Source organism: Dama dama, chromosome 18, assembly GCF_033118175.1.
Source record: "Dama dama isolate Ldn47 chromosome 18, ASM3311817v1, whole genome shotgun sequence".
Taxonomy (NCBI): Eukaryota; Metazoa; Chordata; class Mammalia; order Artiodactyla; family Cervidae; genus Dama; species Dama dama.
Genome location: NC_083698.1, coordinates 97,745,807 through 97,762,146, shown reverse-complemented (window position 1 = coordinate 97,762,146; position 16,340 = coordinate 97,745,807). Strand labels below are relative to the sequence as shown.

General features: G+C 43.8%; 1 protein-coding gene across 1 annotated transcript in view; it reads left to right on the top strand.

The window, feature by feature from the left end:
* Window positions 1-10,902: 10,902 nt before the first annotated feature.
* The window catches only part of ZC3HAV1 (zinc finger CCCH-type containing, antiviral 1), a 55,524-nt gene continuing 50,086 nt past the window's right edge, over window positions 10,903-16,340 (top strand). The window contains exon 1 of the mRNA XM_061165888.1: window positions 10,903-11,645. Coding sequence (XP_061021871.1) covers window positions 11,338-11,645 — 308 coding nt within the window. The 5' untranslated portion in view covers window positions 10,903-11,337. The remainder of the gene's footprint in view (window positions 11,646-16,340) is intronic.

The following is a 16,340-nucleotide window of genomic DNA, read 5'->3' as shown; positions in this document are numbered from 1 at the left end:
AATCTGAGAAATCGCCTCCATCAAGTAAACTGGAATATAAAACTGTATACAGACTTTATTGACAGAGGAGCACTCTCTCAGGATGTAGGGATTTAAGGGGGTACAAGGAAGCTGTCCCAGGTGGCTCAGATGGTAAAGAATCTGCCCACAATGCAGGAGACCCTGGGTTCCATCCCTGGGTCAGGAAGATCCCTTGGAGAGGGGAATGGCAGCCTGCTCCAGTATTCTTGACTGGGAAATCTTATGGCCAGAGGAGCCGGTCAGGAGACAGTTCAGGGGGTCACGAAGAGTTGGACACGACTGAGCGACTAACACTTACACCTCCAAGGAAGCTGTATGAACAAGTAACCCAGATCTCTATATCACTCATTACACTTACACCAGCACCACCGCCCCCCCAGATACACCAGCTTTTACCTATGGCCATGTGAGAAGGCTCCCATATAACCAATAAATTCCAAGCTGGGAGTATGAGTCACCTCAACATGTGGGTATAAGCTGAACATGGAAAGCAGCTGCGTTACAGTCACACTCGGGGGGCCCTTGAAAGATGGTGGTGACAGAAAATCTCTCCAATAGGAGGAACCCTGAGATGTGCGCCTGGTCATCTGAGTTGTGTGTAAAGACAATGGCCTAAGGTTTGAACACGTATGGACTCATGGACAGTGATGTGTGGCCTGGCTGGTGGGTGGAGGACCTGAGAGAAAAAGATTGTAAAATTGAGAGACAAGAGCTGGTGCAGAGGCTTGTAGGTGGATGTAAAGGAGTGGACACAACATAGGAAGTTGTTCGTATCCCATGTTAAGCCCATTTGTAAATATCTATTCCAAAAGATGTGCCAAGCAGACAAAATAACTTGGCCAGCTTTCTCAGAGCCACTCTCCCACCACTGCTGAATGATGGGTACCGAATATAGCTACTGCCACTGCCAGATGTCCAATCTGTTGGCCATCAAGACTGAGGCTAAATTCTACTCCTTGAGGAAAGCAATGGGATACATGGTGACCAGCTGACTGCACTGTGATCTCTTTTTCTCTGGAAGGACCAGAGGTTTGCTCTCTCAGGAACAGACACTGATTCCAGGTATGGGGGTTGCCTTTTCTGCTGGCAGGACTTCAGTAGTGCCACTCTCTGGGTGCTTAATCCACAGACATGGAATCCCACACAACACAGTATCTGACCAGAAAACTCTTTTCATCACAAGAAGTAGAAGGAGGGGCCTATGAACATGGGATCTACGGGTCACATCACTGTGTAACCTCAAAGCAGCTGGATATACATGAAATATTGGAATAGCAAGTTAGAGACGCAGCGGAAGCTCCATCATATAGGTGATACACTGCAGTGATTGATGTCAAAAGCTCAGGTGTTTGGCATACTGGTGCTGAATCAAATCTCAGAGACAGAGTTTTGGGTGATGCAGAAAAGGATAGCTTTATTGCTTTGCCAGGCAAAGAGGAGCTAATGCCCTCAAGAAGAAGTGTCTCAACTTGGGGAAGATAGTGACAAGTTTTCTAGCAATTGTTCACAGAGGGCGTGATCAGCTGGTGGACTTTCTTCTGATGAGTTGGCGGTGAGGTAAGTGAGTCCACATTGTCAACCTTCAGGTCTGACTAGTCTGGGTCTATATGCTTGTGGGCACCATACCATCATGAATCATTAACTTCTCCCACCTGGAGGGGGTTTCAGTATTTGCAAAATAGCTCAGATATTTTTGTGTGTATCCTTTGATGGGGAAATAGGACTTTGCTCCAAGGCTGCTTGTGACTGTTTGCTTCTCCTTGGTCTCCCATTCCCTTCCTTCCCTAATTAACAATGGCTTGACTCTGCCCATTGGAGCTCAGGGAAGGTCATGGAGGCTGACTGAAGGCTGTTTCCTATAATCAAAGAAACAGGGGCTTAAAGGCCTTGTGCACTGGAGCCCCATAGAGCTCTGCACCGTATCATGATGACATTTCCTCCAGGACATCAGAGCATACACCTTCGATCAGATAACAGCATGGTGCTGTGTCCACCATAGAAAGAATACTTGTATCTTTCACAATGGGTGGAAGTGTGAGTGACCCCAGTTAGTATCATCCCAGTGACCCACTGGGGAGGAAGAAACTTTCCCCTCCCCTTCTAGGGTCTTTTGGTTGGTCTAATAATTAAACTGACAGGAGAAAAATTCATGAGAAAATTAAGCAAAAATTTATATACATGTATATATATATATATAAAACTTGGAGTAACAGGCAAATTTGGCCTTGGAGTACAGAATGAAGCAGGGCAAAGGCTAATAGAGTTTTGCCAAGAAAATGCACTGGTCATAGCAAACACCCTCTTCCAACAACACAAGGAAGACTCTACACATGGACATCACCAGATGGTCAACACTGAAATAAGATTGATTATATTCTTTGCAGCCAAAGATGAAGTTCTATACAGTCAGCAAAAACAAGACCAGGAGCTGACTGTGGCTCAGATCATGAACTCTTTATTGCCAAATTCAGACTTAAATTGAAGAAAGTAAGGAAAACCACTAGACCATTCAGGTATGACCTAAATCATATCTCTTACGATTATACAGTGGAAGTGAGAAACAGATTTAAGGGACTAGATCTGATAGAGAGAGTGCCTGAAGAACTACGGCCGGAGGTTCGTGACATTGTACAAGAGACAGGGATCAAGACCATCCCCAAGAAAAAGAAATGCAAAAAAGCAAAATGGCTGTCTGAGGAGGATCTACAAATAACTGTGAAAAGAAGAGAAGTGAAAAGCAAAGCAGAAAAGGAAAGATATTCCCAGTTGAATACAGAGTTCCAAAGAATAGCAAGGAGAGATAAGAAAGCCTTCCTCAATGCAAACAAACAGAGGAAAACAATAGAATGGGAAAGACTAGAGATCTCTTCAAGAAAATTAGAGATACCAGGGAACATTTCATGCAAAGGTGGCCTCAATAAAGGACAGAAATGGTATGGAACTAACAGAAGCAGAAGATATTAAGAAGAGGTGGCAAGAATACACAGAGGAACTGGACAAAAGGGATCTTCACGACCTAGATAATCATGATGGTGTGATCACTCACCTAGAGCCAGACATTCTGGAATGCAAAGCCAAGTGGGCCTTAGGAAGCATCACTATGAACAAAGGTAGTGGAAGTGATGGAATTCCAGTTGAGCTATTTCAAATCCTAAAAGATGATGCTGTGAAAGTGCTGCACTCAATAATATGCCAGCAAATTTGGAAGACTCAGCAGTGGCCACAGGACTGGAAAAGGTCAGTTTTCATTCCAATCCCTAAGAAAGGCAATGTCAAAGAATGCTCAAACTATTGCACAATTGCACTCATTTCACACGCTAGTAAAGTAATGCTCAAAATTCTCCAAGTCAGGCTTCAACCATACATGAACTGTGAACTTCCAGATATTCAAGCTGGTTTTAGAAAAGGCAGAGGAACCAGAGATCAAATTGCCAACATCTGTTGGATCATTGAAAAAGCAAGAGAGTTCCAGAAAAACATCTATTTCTGCTTTATTGACTATACCAATACCTTTGATTGTGCAGATCACAGTAAACTGTGGAAAATTCCAAAAAAGATGGGAATACCAGACCACCTGAACTGCCTCTTGAGAAATCTGTATGCAGGTCAGGAAGCAACAGTTAGAACTGAACATGGAACAGCAGACTAGTTCCAAATAGGAAAAGGAGTACGTCAAGGCTGTATATTGTCATCCTGCTTATTTAACTTATATGCAGAGTACATCATGAGAAACGCTGGGCTGGATGAAGCACAAACTGGAATCAAGATTGCCAGGAGAAATATCAATAACCTCAGATATGAAGATGACACCACCTTTATGGCAGAAAGTGAAGAGGAACTAAACAGTCTCTTGATGAAAGTGAAGGAGGAGAGTGAAAAAAGTTGGCTTAAAGCTCCACATTCAGAAAACTAAGATCATGGCATCTGGTCCTATCACTTCATGGCAAACAGATGGGGAAACAGTGGAAACAGTGGCAGATTTTATTTTTGGGGGCTCCAAAATCATTGCAGATGGTGACTGCAGCCATGAAATTAAAAGGTGCTTGCTCCTATTAAAAAGCATAGACATTAAAAAAAAAATCACCCTTTTCCCACTTGAAAAAAAAAATAAATAAAAATAAAAAGCATAGACATTACTTTGCCAACAAAGGTCCGTCTAGTCAAAGCTATGGTTTTTCCAGTAGTCATGTATGGATGTGAGAGTTGGACTATAAATAAAGCTGAGAAGCAAAGAATTGATGCTTTTAAACTGTGGTGTTGGAGAAGACTCTTCAGAGTCCCTTGGACTGCAAGGAGATCCAACCAGTCCATTCTAAAGGAGATCAGTCCTGAATGTTCATTGGAAGGACTGATGTTGAAGCTGAAACTCCAATACTTTGGCCACCTAATGTGAAGAGCGGGCTCATTTGAAAGGACCCTGATGCTGGAAAAGATTGAGGGCAGGAGGAGAAGGGGATGACAGACGATGAGATGGTTGGATGGCATCACTGATTCAATGGACATGAGTTTGAGTAAACTTCAGGAGGTTGTGGTGGACAGGGAGGCCTGGAGTGCTGTAGTCCATGGGGCTGCAAAGAGTGGGATGTGACTGAGGGACTGAACTGAACTGATTGAACATTTTTGCTTGTTTTAAGTCTTTGTTGAATTTGCTACAATATAGCTTCTCTTTTTAAATTTTCATTTGTTGGCTACAAGGCATGTGGGATCTTAGCTTCTGGACCAGGGATGGAACCCACATCACCTGCATTGGAAGGCAAAGTCTTAACTACTGGACCGTCATGGAAACCCCCAAGAAAATTAAGCAAAGTTTAATAACATGGATATGTTGGATTTAGGCTTCTCAGGTGGTGCTACTGGTAAAGGACATGCCTGCCAATGTAGGAGACATAAGAGACTTGGGTTCCATCCCTGGGTTGGGAAGATCCCTTGGAGGAGGGTACAGCAACCCACTTCCAGTATTGTTGCCTGGAGAATCCCACGGACAGAGGAGCCTGCTGGGCTGCAGTCCATGGGGTCACACAGGGTTGGACACGAGTAAGTGACTTAGCACGCATGCATATATGGAAGATGCCTTGAAAGAGACTTGGGAACACTAAGTAACTCCTCCAAATAGCTGAATCCCTCACCTCAAATACCATCTTTAGCTTAAGATAAAAGAGGATGTTGAGGGTGGTGGTTTGGAACTTCAAAGGGGAGGAAGGCAATTCACATGGAGATGGAAAGACAAATATTTGGTAAATAAATGTTTGCTGGGTCACACAGAGACAAAGGGTCACAGAATGGACTCTGATCTCTAGGCCCTGTTTAGAGTTCCCCCACCACCCACAACCTGGATTCTTTACAGGTACCTCTGGTGATAGCTCTATTCCAGAACATACCCTCAACTGAAATTTTTTTAGCCAGTTGTGGGAAGGTCAGAGTTTCTTCCTGAGTCTTTTGGATCTTAATTACATTCAGCTGGGAATGATTCTCAAACTAAGGAGATATTTTGGGGGGTGTCAAGTTTAGGTCTTCTACAAACCCACTGGTCTTCCACTGTTCCTCACAAATCTAGGCTCTGCAAAATTAGAGGTCTTGGTCCCCAAAAGGGGCACATTCTTACCTGAGGATACAGCAGATGTCCCACTGGATTGTACACTATGGCTACCACCAGACACTTTGACCTCCTGGTGGTGAGAGACCAGAAGTAAGATAAGAAATGACTGCCTTATCAGAGATAGCAGAAGGAAGTAGGGCTATTCTTAGAAGGGGGAGAGAGGAATCTGCGTGCACTCCAGTGACCTATTTGGGTGTCAGCTGGTACCTTTTGCCCAACTGTGACAGAGAATGGACAAGAAAAGAGCAGCAACAGTGGTCTGTGAAGGTGTTCGGACCTCTTAGGAATGAGGGTTTGGGGTACCCACCCTGGTGGACTACTGAGACTCACCTCACCTAGGGTGAGGGGAATTGGAAATGGATAATCATCAAAAAGTCTACAAATGCTGGGCAGGGTGTGGGGAAAAGGGAACCCTCCTACACTGTTGGTGGGAATGTATTAAATAAATTGGTTGCAGCTACTATGGTAAACAGTAATGGAGGTTTCTTAGAAAACTAAAAATAGAACTACCATATGGTCAAACTATTCCACTCCTGGGCATATATCTAGAAAAGATGAAAGTTCTAATTTGAAAAGATACATGTACCCCAATGTTCTTAGCAGCACTATTTACAATAGCTAAGACACGGAAGCAACCTAAGTGTCCATCAACAAATGAATGGGTAAAGTAGATGTCAGACATACAACGGAATAAAAAAATGAAATAAATCCATTTGCAGCAACATGAATGGACCTAGACATTATCATACTAAGTCAGAGAAAGACAAATATTATATAATATCACTTACATGTGGAATCTAAAAAAGAGTACAAATGATCTTACTTACAAAACAGAAACATACTCACAGACAAAGAAAATAAACTTATGGTTACTCATGGGGAAGGGAGGGAGGGATAAATGGAGAGTATGAGATTAACAGATGTACACTACTATATGTAAAATAAACAACAAGGATTTACTGCACAGCACAGGAAACTATATTTTATATCTTGTAATAAATAACAGAATCAAAAAAGAATATAGATATATACATATGTATAACCAAATCACTTTGCTGTACACCTAGAACTAACACAATATTGTAAATTAACTACATTCAATAAAATAAGTAAAAAGAAAAAGAAATGGATGGTGGTGGAGGGACATGATGAGGGTCAGTTGTGGTTTCTACAACCAGCTGCAGTGGCAGAAGCTATTGTGTGTGCTCAGTCACTTTAGTCCTGTCTGACTCTTTGCCTCCCTGTGGACTTGTAGCCCACCACGCTCCTCTGTCCACTGAATTCTCCAGGCAAGAACGCTGGAGTGGGCCCAAGCCCTTTTCCAGGGAATCATCCCAACTCAGGGATCCAACTCAGGTCTCCTGCACTGCAGGCAGATTCTTTACCATCTGACCCGCCACGGAAGCCCTTCACTTCATCAACTTCCCTCTTCTAAGTTTCTTTTCAGGAAGAGTGGCCCAGTGAGCCCTGAAGAAGCTGTTCCCTGACTACAGGTGGAGAAACAAGATCCACATGTCACAAAGGGTGGACATGGCATCACTCAGATGTCCCTTCAAGCCAGGATTGCTCCCTGGCTGCAAGGAATGTGTTTAGCTGAGAGCACCCAGCTTGCACTCTTTCAGGCTTCACCTCAGCAGCTGAGCTGAAGTCACACACTTCTCCAGTGGCCTCTGCTAATGGCCGTCTGGGACAGTGGTATGAGGGCCTAGGCTACCTGCCTGAGCCTAGTCTCCTGCTCAAGTTGGACTGGCAGAGACTTGGTGATGTCTACAATGAAACCTGATGGCTCCCATAGACCAATCTTGGCTTCTTCCCTTGACTTTCTTTGGTGTTACCCTCCCAGCAATCTTCTGTATTCTTAACTCCATAACAGTGTCTGCTTCCTGGAGAACCCAATCTGTGACAACACAAATTTCCTAAATCTCTGCTTTTTTCCTCTCCACAGCCCCTTACATTTGTCTCTCAGATCCTCAAACTGAGGGGAATTTTATATCTCTACTCCCAACCACTCTTACCAAACTCTATTCTTCTCCAGTCTCCTATATACCTGTCCCAGCATTTAACCATGGACTCCCTTTTGTTTCAATGTTTGTTCATCTCTTTCCAAACATAAGGTCCTTGACTACAGTGATGATTTTTTAAACTTCTATATGTTCATGTTACTGAGTCCAAGCTCGCTCTGCTCTCGCATGACAGGCCAATGAATCTAAAAGATAGGTGTTAAGGCAAGGAATATGACTGTATTCTGAAAGCCAGCTGAGAAGATGGCAGACTAATGTCTCAAAATAACCTTCTTCTTGGGGTCTTGATGCCAAGTTCTTTTATAGAACTATAGAGAGAAGCACTGAGGAACTGAAGTCAGGAGGCAGAACAGAGGAGGAGAGGTGGTGAGGAAGTAAAGTAAAAAAGACCATCAGTCTTGGAAAACATCTACAGGAATGGGACTGGCCAGCCTTTGGAAGAGATGTGTTAATCTCCTTTTCACAGTTGGGCAGGGTCGGATTATCTATCAGCTGAACAAAGACATTTTAGTTTAACAGTCAGGCAGAGGGGCAGGGTCCATTGAGGCAGGCCATTATGTATGATTAGAATCACAACAGCAATGAAAAGCAAGTCGAAGAATCAGTTCCAACATGGAGTCAGAATTGATTCTTCTTTGAAACATTCAGAGTGACTAAGTAAAGAGCCACAGGGAAGATATTGTGGTGAATTTATTTGATTTCATATCGAAAGCCCAGTCCATATGATTATATGTAGAATCTAAAAAAAAAACAAAAGGTACAAATGAACTTATCTACAAAACAGAAATAGAGTTACTGATGTAGAAAACAAACTTATAGTTATCAGGGGGTAAAGGGGGGAGGGATAAATTGGAAGATTGGAATTGACATATACACACTACTGTATATAACATCAGTTCAGTTCAGTCGCTCAGTCGTGTCCGACTCTTTGCGACCCCATGAATCGCAGCACGCCAGGCCTCCCTGTCCATCACCAACCCCCGGAGTTTACCCAAACTCATGTCCATCGAGTTGGTGATGCCATCCAGCCATCTCATCCTCTGTCGTCCTCTTCTCCTCCTGCCCCGATTCCCTCCCAGCATCAAGGTCTTTTCAAATGAGTCAGCTCTTCACATTAGGTGGCCAAAGTATCGGAGTTTCAGCTTCAGTATCAGTCCTTCCAGTGAACACCCAGGACTGATCTCCTTTAAGATGGACTGGTTGGATCTCCTTGCAGTCCAAGGGACTCTCAAGGGACTTGAGAAGTTCAAGGGACTTCTCCAACACCACAGTTCAAAAGCATCATAAAGACCTACAGTATAGCATAGGTAACTCTACTTAATACTCTATAATGGCCTATATGGAAAAGAATCTAAAAAAGAGTGGATATATGTAAAACTGATTCACTTCGGTGTACACCTGAAACTAGTATAACATTGTAAACCAACCATACTCCAATATAAACTTGAAAAAAGAAAACCCAGTCTGTGGGAACCTGTCAGACCATAAATCAGGCCAAGTGAATCAAAGGCAACTATAAAGTAACAGCTAAAAGGAACCCAGATTTTGCTGGTTTTCATACCAAAGTACTGTATTTCTAAGACACTGTTCATCAGTCATGAATTACCAACCTGAGAATGCCCATTCATCATTTTGAAGAATTTTTAGTTTGACTATTGAGCTCTGTCATTAAAAAAAAGCTTTATGACTTGTCTGAGCAATGACGTTCCACTCAGGAGTGTTGGGAGGAAAACCTTTTTCCTATTCCAATTTGAATCCAGTCATTGGGTCTTGCAAATTAACTGGCAGTAGACAGATTAAAAAGAGAAAGGAAAAAAATAAATAAATAAAAATAAAAAGAGAAAGGAAAAAAAATAAAAAGAGAAAAGAGATTTATTTAGCATTGGTGGGGGGAAGCTTTCAGTAATGGAAACCTCCTGGAATTGCCTGAAATCACTTTATATATCTCAATTAACAAAAGGGTTTCTTTTTTAGGACTTCAGTAGAAGGGTAGGGAAGGTTCTGTCTGGCTTTTTGATGCTAACTGCAATGGATATTCTGTCTCCAGGGCAATTGAGTTAGCAGGAAACTCCGTTGGAAGGGGGTGACAGGTAGGTGCATTTTCTGGAGGCCCTTGCTTTACTCATATTAAGAGAAATTCAGATAAATTTCTTTCTGCATCCTCTGTAGCTCAAACGTCTCCACTTTAATCTTTATATGGTGGTTCAGATGGTAAAGACTCTGCCTGCAAATGTGGGAGACCTGGGTTCGATCCCTGGGTTGGGAAGATCTCCTGGAGAAGGGAACAGCTACCCACTCCAGTATTCTGGCCTGGAGAATTCCATGGACAGAAGAGCCTGGTGGGCTACAGTCCATGGGGTCCCCAAGAGTCAGACAGACTAAGCAACTTTCACTTTCACTTTTTTCTTTTATACCAACTCTGGGGGCTTAAGGGAGTCCCCACTGAAGCGGAAAAGATTGTGTCCAAATATTCAAAGAGAGGAAATCTAGCTGAAGTCCTGGGATGTGTCTAAGCATGCCAGGCTGTGACTAATTGCTATCTGAGATTAAGCCGTGTCTGGGGCACCTCTGTTAAGGTTATAGGCAAGCAAGAATGCCTCAAGAAGTGGTTCTTCAAAGAGCTCAAAAGAAGGTGAAAAAGCGGGAGAGCAATAATGATTGTTCTTGGAGAAGGTCCGGTGCTGACAGAGACACTACCCAGCGGTCCTGGCCAGGCAGACCTCAATCTGGAGTCTGGGGGCAGATTTGGGAAACCTTGGGTTGTATTCCGGCTCCAGCTTGTCGGCTGTTTGCTCAGATTACTTCCTGAAGGAGAGTGAGGATAATACTATCTAACTCGTGGAGCTGTGAAGATTCACTGATGCTGAAGCTAAAGCTCCAATATTCTGGCCACCTGATGCGAAGAGCTGACTCACTGGAAAAGACCCTCATGCTGGGAAAGATTGAAGGCAGGAGGAGAAAGAGGAGACAGAGGACGAGATGGTTGGATGGCATCACCGACTCGATGCCCATGAGTTTGGGCAAACTCCAGGAGATGGTGAAGGACAGGGAAGCCTGGCCGGCTGCAGCCCATGTGGTCACAAAGAATCGGACTGAGCAACTGAACAACAAACAACAACTAATACCGGAGGCAGGGCGCGGGGCTCAGAGCAGGCGCTCTCTTGGGTCCGTTCTTTCCGGGGATGGGTGGGGTAGAGAACAGAGGGCTCCTCAAGAGGGCTCCCAAGACTCGCGTCATTCGCCGCTACGTCTGGCTTATAAAAGCTCTGCCAGAGCCCAGAGGTTATTTTTTTCCCCCCCTTTTAGTTTCTCTTCTTTCCGAAGAAGCCTCTCGGCGCTCAGCTGGGGAATCTGAGCCTCCAGGAGACTGGAGACGAGGGGGCAGCCGTCCGGTGGTCTCCACGGTCGCCTGCAGACAAGACCTCACTTGTTCGCTCCCTTTGCACGAGGTGGCTGTCGCGATCGGCTTTGGATCTGACGCAGGGACCGGGGTCGGTGAGACCTGGCCTCTCGACCCGAGCTTTTCGGAAACCGAAACCGCCCGGCTCGGCTAACGGGCGGCGGACAGCGCACGCTCGCTCGCTGTCCCCGGGCGCGCCCAGCCCGCGCGGCGCCCGCCCCCCGCCCCGGGGACTCTAGTAAGTTTCGATTCTCCCAGCAGCCGAGTCCCGCGCGGAGGTCAGGCCGGTGCAGCGCGCCATGGCGGACCCCGGGGTGTGCAGCTTCATCACCAAGATCCTGTGCGCCCACGGGGGGCGCATGGCCCTGGAAGCGCTGCTCCGAGAGATGCAGCTCTCCGAGGCGCAGCTCTGCGAGGTGCTGGCGGAGGCCGGGCCCGACCGCTTCGTGGTGTTGGAGATGGGCGGCAAGGAAGGGGTCACCCGGTCCGTGGTGGCCACCACTCGAGCCCGGGTCTGCCGTCGCAAATACTGCAACAAACCCTGCGGGAACCTGCATCTCTGCAAGCTCAACCTGCTGGGCCGGTGCCACTATTCGCAGTCGGAGCGGTGAGTGCCCTGAGCGGGAGGGGCGGCTCCCCCGGGTCCCGGCTCTGGGAGGACCGAGGCTGCTGCTCTGGGAGGGGCGCGCCCTCGCTGGGACCCCGCGCTCTATGCCTCCGCCTCGCTTCTCGCGGAGCCCGCGCTTCTTCTCTTGGAGATTTCCTCCCTTCCAGCGCCGTCGGACCTTTCCTCCAATATGGCTAGGGCGCTATTGCCCCGGTGAAGACTAACGATGAACTTCCCACTTCCATAAGGGTCTGTCTGCAATGCGGAAAACCCGGGTTTGATCCCTGGGTCGGGAAGATCCCCCCTGGAGGAGGGCATGGCAACCCACTCCAGTACTCCTACAGTCCATGGAATCGCAAAGAGTCGGACACGACTGAGCAGCTAACACTTTCGCTTTTCTCGTAAGAATAAAGTTCTTTGGGGCATGCCAGGTTCTAGAGGGTTTGGAGGCAGGTTTGGGAACAACCGAAAATGCCTCCACTCTCTGGAAACTAGAGTCTCTCCCTCTCTGCTACCTTACCCGCTAGGGGATTTTGTGTGGTCTTCCCAGACCCCCAGGCGCGCCTGACCCGCGGGATCTGTCTCCATCGCGGCGCCTGAGGGGCTCTGCTTGGCCCTCCATTCCTAGCCGCCTCTCTCCCCCATCTCATTATCCCTTTTCTGATATCTGACTCTAGACCGCTCCACCGGACCAGAATGGTCCTATTCGAGGTTACCTAAGATGGGTCCGCTCAGAAATCCTTCCTCGTGGTCGCCACGGTGGCCTGCATTTTGGCCAACCACCCTTTGACCAAACCACTCTTGGGACCACTCTGAGACAGTGCTGCAGTATCTCCCTGGCAGCCGCTTCTGTGTTTTCACTTGTTTTGTCTCCTGAATATAGGTGTGCCCCAACGTTTGGGTTAACCCTTTTGATGGACCTGTCTTCCACTTCTCTCCCCGAAAGCCCTGACTCCATTGGGTTCTGTTGTCACATCTACAAAGATGGCTGCCTTGTGTACTTCCCCAGGCCTTTAGTAGACTCTAGGTTCTTCATCTCCAGGTGTCTGAGAAGTATCTGCCTCTAAATATCCTGCCAATCTGAGTCAAACCCATTTTCTTTCCCCCAGGGCAGGGTTTCTGACACTCCCCTCAACCTCTTCTTCCTCCTTCACCTTACCTTAACCATTAATCAGTAAGTCCTTTCATTGGGCACTCCTGAGCCTTCCCTATCTATTTCCTACTTTTCAATCTCACTTCTAAATGAATGTCTTGTTGAATTAGTGAATGATTTTCTCTGACCACAGTCTTTCCCCCCATCTTTCCTATCTGTATGTACTTCCGCTAAGTTGTTTTTCTTGATGTAGCACTTGTCACACTTCGTGCCTCCTTAAAAACTTTTAGCGGTGTCTTAGTGTCCAAAATGGTGGTCTTCAAACTTTTCAGCCAGCACGTATTCACCAAGAACTTTAGATTTCTCACTCCCAATATTTGTGTGATAAAACATACAAGACAGAGGTTGTAAATGGATGAGATTAGATGATTTTTTTTAATTCGTTTAGAGCAGAATTTTCAAAATACTCCATTGTTTTTAAAAAGAAATATTTATTATGTTGCGAGGCAACAATTTGAAAGTCTGTTTCTGAGTTTTAGGAAGGTATGAGTTTGGAAGAAGTCATCTAAGTCAGCAACAGATGAAACCAGGAAGGGGGAAAAGAGGGTAGAGATTAAGACCAAAAAAAAAAAAAAAAAAGGAAGGAACATTCTAGTGCTCTACCAAATAACAACAGGGATGAAAGGCTTTGTGGTCTTTTCTGTTTTGTTGTGAAAAATTCTTCACCAGTTAGTGCTGGCTTTTAGTTTTAAATACATAGGCTTCTTGTCTTTACAATTTTTTTTACTATGAGTATTTTCAACATACACTAAAGTAGAGAAGAGAGAATGATGAACCCCTATGTACCCATAGTTTCAACAGTTTTCAAAGTAAGGCCAGTCTTGGCTCATTTATTCTCCCCTTCCCATCCCTATTCTCAACACCAATGTGTTATTTTAAGCCAAATGCCAGAGTTTAGTTGCTTTGTAAATACTCTAGTATCTCCAAAGATGAAGGACTCTATTAATATAACTGCAGTGTAGTGATCACTTTTTCTACAATTATAACTTTAATATCATATAATATCAAGTTGGTTTTCAAATTTCTCTGACTGCCATATATTCAGACTTGCATTTACAGGAAATAAAACCTGTGCAGACATAATCCATAATCATTTTAATATGTTGCAATATATCTAATATATTTAGAAACTTAGTTTTATTACACACAGTACATTTAGAAACTTTAGTTTGTTGCTTTATAATTATTATTTTTTGTTGTTTGAAACATCAAAACTGTTTTAAGTTCATAAGTTGGGTAGTTGACCTGCACTTTTCTATATTTTAAAGGTGGAATAGTATGTTCTATATAAATAATATGATCTGTAGGAATAATTTAGTTTATGCAAGTTTGGGTGGATTTTCTGGAGAATTAATAAAAGTCTTTTTTCTTTTTTTCGTTGAGTGATAAAGTCTTATTTCTTAAATGTATTGGTCTAGTCATATTTTAAAATTGTTTTTATATAATTTTTGAGTTTGAGGATCAAAAAATTTTAATCCATTAATGTAAATCATGTCCTCATAATAAGGACCATTGGGAGAATTCTTTTTCTTTTGCCTCAAAGCCTAGAAAATATATTATTTTCCCCAAGTATGTTTTAAAATATTCTCCTTTTCTTAGCAACTTATAAAACCTCATCTTCTAAAAGATGGGTTTGACACAAGGGAGTCTAAGGGCTTTCTTTGTGGATTACAGGGTGATGGGCTCTGTTGACCAATCGATGCCTATGTTGAGATTACCGTTCAGTTCAGTAACTGTTCTCTGTTTGTATGAGGACTGTTTGCCTTTTGCTGGACTTCTAAATTTTCCTCTGTATTACTATTATTTATGGATTGGATTTCTCCTATAAATTCTACAGTTCTAGTCTTTCCTTTTAAATTGCTTTTAGCTAGACATTTTAGTTGATGACAGGGCTTGCTTCATCGTTGGAAAATAGTTTAGGTCCTTTGTTGTGGGTATTTCTTTTTGCTTTGCTGAAATAGACACCCACACTTGGAGTTCTAATCTCAGTTCTGACACAAGTAATAACCACCATGTATTGAACAAATAACTGTGTACCAAGCACTATGACAAGCACTTCAGAGATGGTATCCAAGTCAGTCTCTGTCTTGACTCTTGAGGTAGGTGTTGTAAACTCCATCTAACTGTTAGGAACTTCCCTGGTGGCTCAAATGGTAAAAATCTGCCTGAAATGCAGGAGACCCGGGTTTGATCCCTGGTCCCTGGAAGATCCCCAGGAGAAGAAAATGTCAACCCACACCAGTATCTTTGCCTGGAGAATCGCATGGCAGAGGAGCCTGCAGGGTTACAGGCCACAGGTTCGCAGAGTCAGACACGACTGAGTGACTAAGTTTCAGTTTCAGTTTAATGTAAGGAAACTCAGGCCTAGACTGTTTAGAATTTTACCAAAGGTCGCATAGCAGATAGCTGACAAAGTTAGTGTTGAACCCAGATCCACAGAACGTCTTCTTTTTTAAAAAATATTTATTTATTTACTTGACTGCAGTGGGTCTTAGTTGCAGCCTTCAGGGTCTTAGCTCCCTGACCAAGGATCAAACCCAGGCCCCCTGTACTGGGAGCACAGAGTCTTAGCCATTGGATCACCAGGGTAGTCCCCTGTAGGACTTAACTTAGCTACTGGTGTTGTCAAGTAGCTGTAGGAAGGGTTGATCTTTCATTAATTCAGGTTCAAGACATTTTTTTGTAAGCATGGTTTCTGTTTAACTGTTTAAAGCAGGCTCTCCGAGTGCCTTCAACTAGCTTTGCGGTTTCTGCTGCTGTGGGTGTATCCTCTGGGCTCTTCCTGTTTGTATGACTTTCCTGTTTGCGTAATTGAAACTTTGGGTGGGGGTGGGTAGACAGGAAGAGAATGAATCGATTATTTCATAAATTAAAAAAAATGCAAAGAATAGTATAACAAGCATCAGAGTCTATATATTCTGAGTATATTACAAAAGCTACACTATATAAAACAATATATAGTATAATAAGCTTATAATTCACCTCTCAATAAATATTTACGATTTTTCATCTTTGCTTCTTTTATTTTAAAATAAAATAAAAACCATAATATGCCTAAAGTTATTGTTTTTTTCTCTTCTGTAGTCTCGTTTACCTCTTTCCCCAGAAACAAAATCTCAGTCATGATTTTGGTGTGTGTCCATGATTTTAAAATTTCCTCTCCTCTATGTTTTTATTCATAGACAAAATATAGTGTTGCTTTATGTGTTTTAGAATTTTTACTCATTGTTATGTTTTGAAGATTGATTCATGCTGTTATAAGGATCTAGTTTATTCATCTTAACAGCTGTATAGCATTTCATCATATGATTTGTACATAATAATCATATGATTATCCCTGCAATAATGGACATTTAGAATATTTCTAAGTTTTTGCTACAAAGAAGCATGCTGCCAAGAGGCTACTTGTCTCTTGGTGCTTATGGCAAAAGCTTCTCCAAGGTATATCAGTGTGCTGTGCTGTACTTAGTCATTCAGTCATGTCTGACTCTTTGTGACCCCATGGACTGTAGCCCACCAGGCTCCACAGTCCATGAAATTTC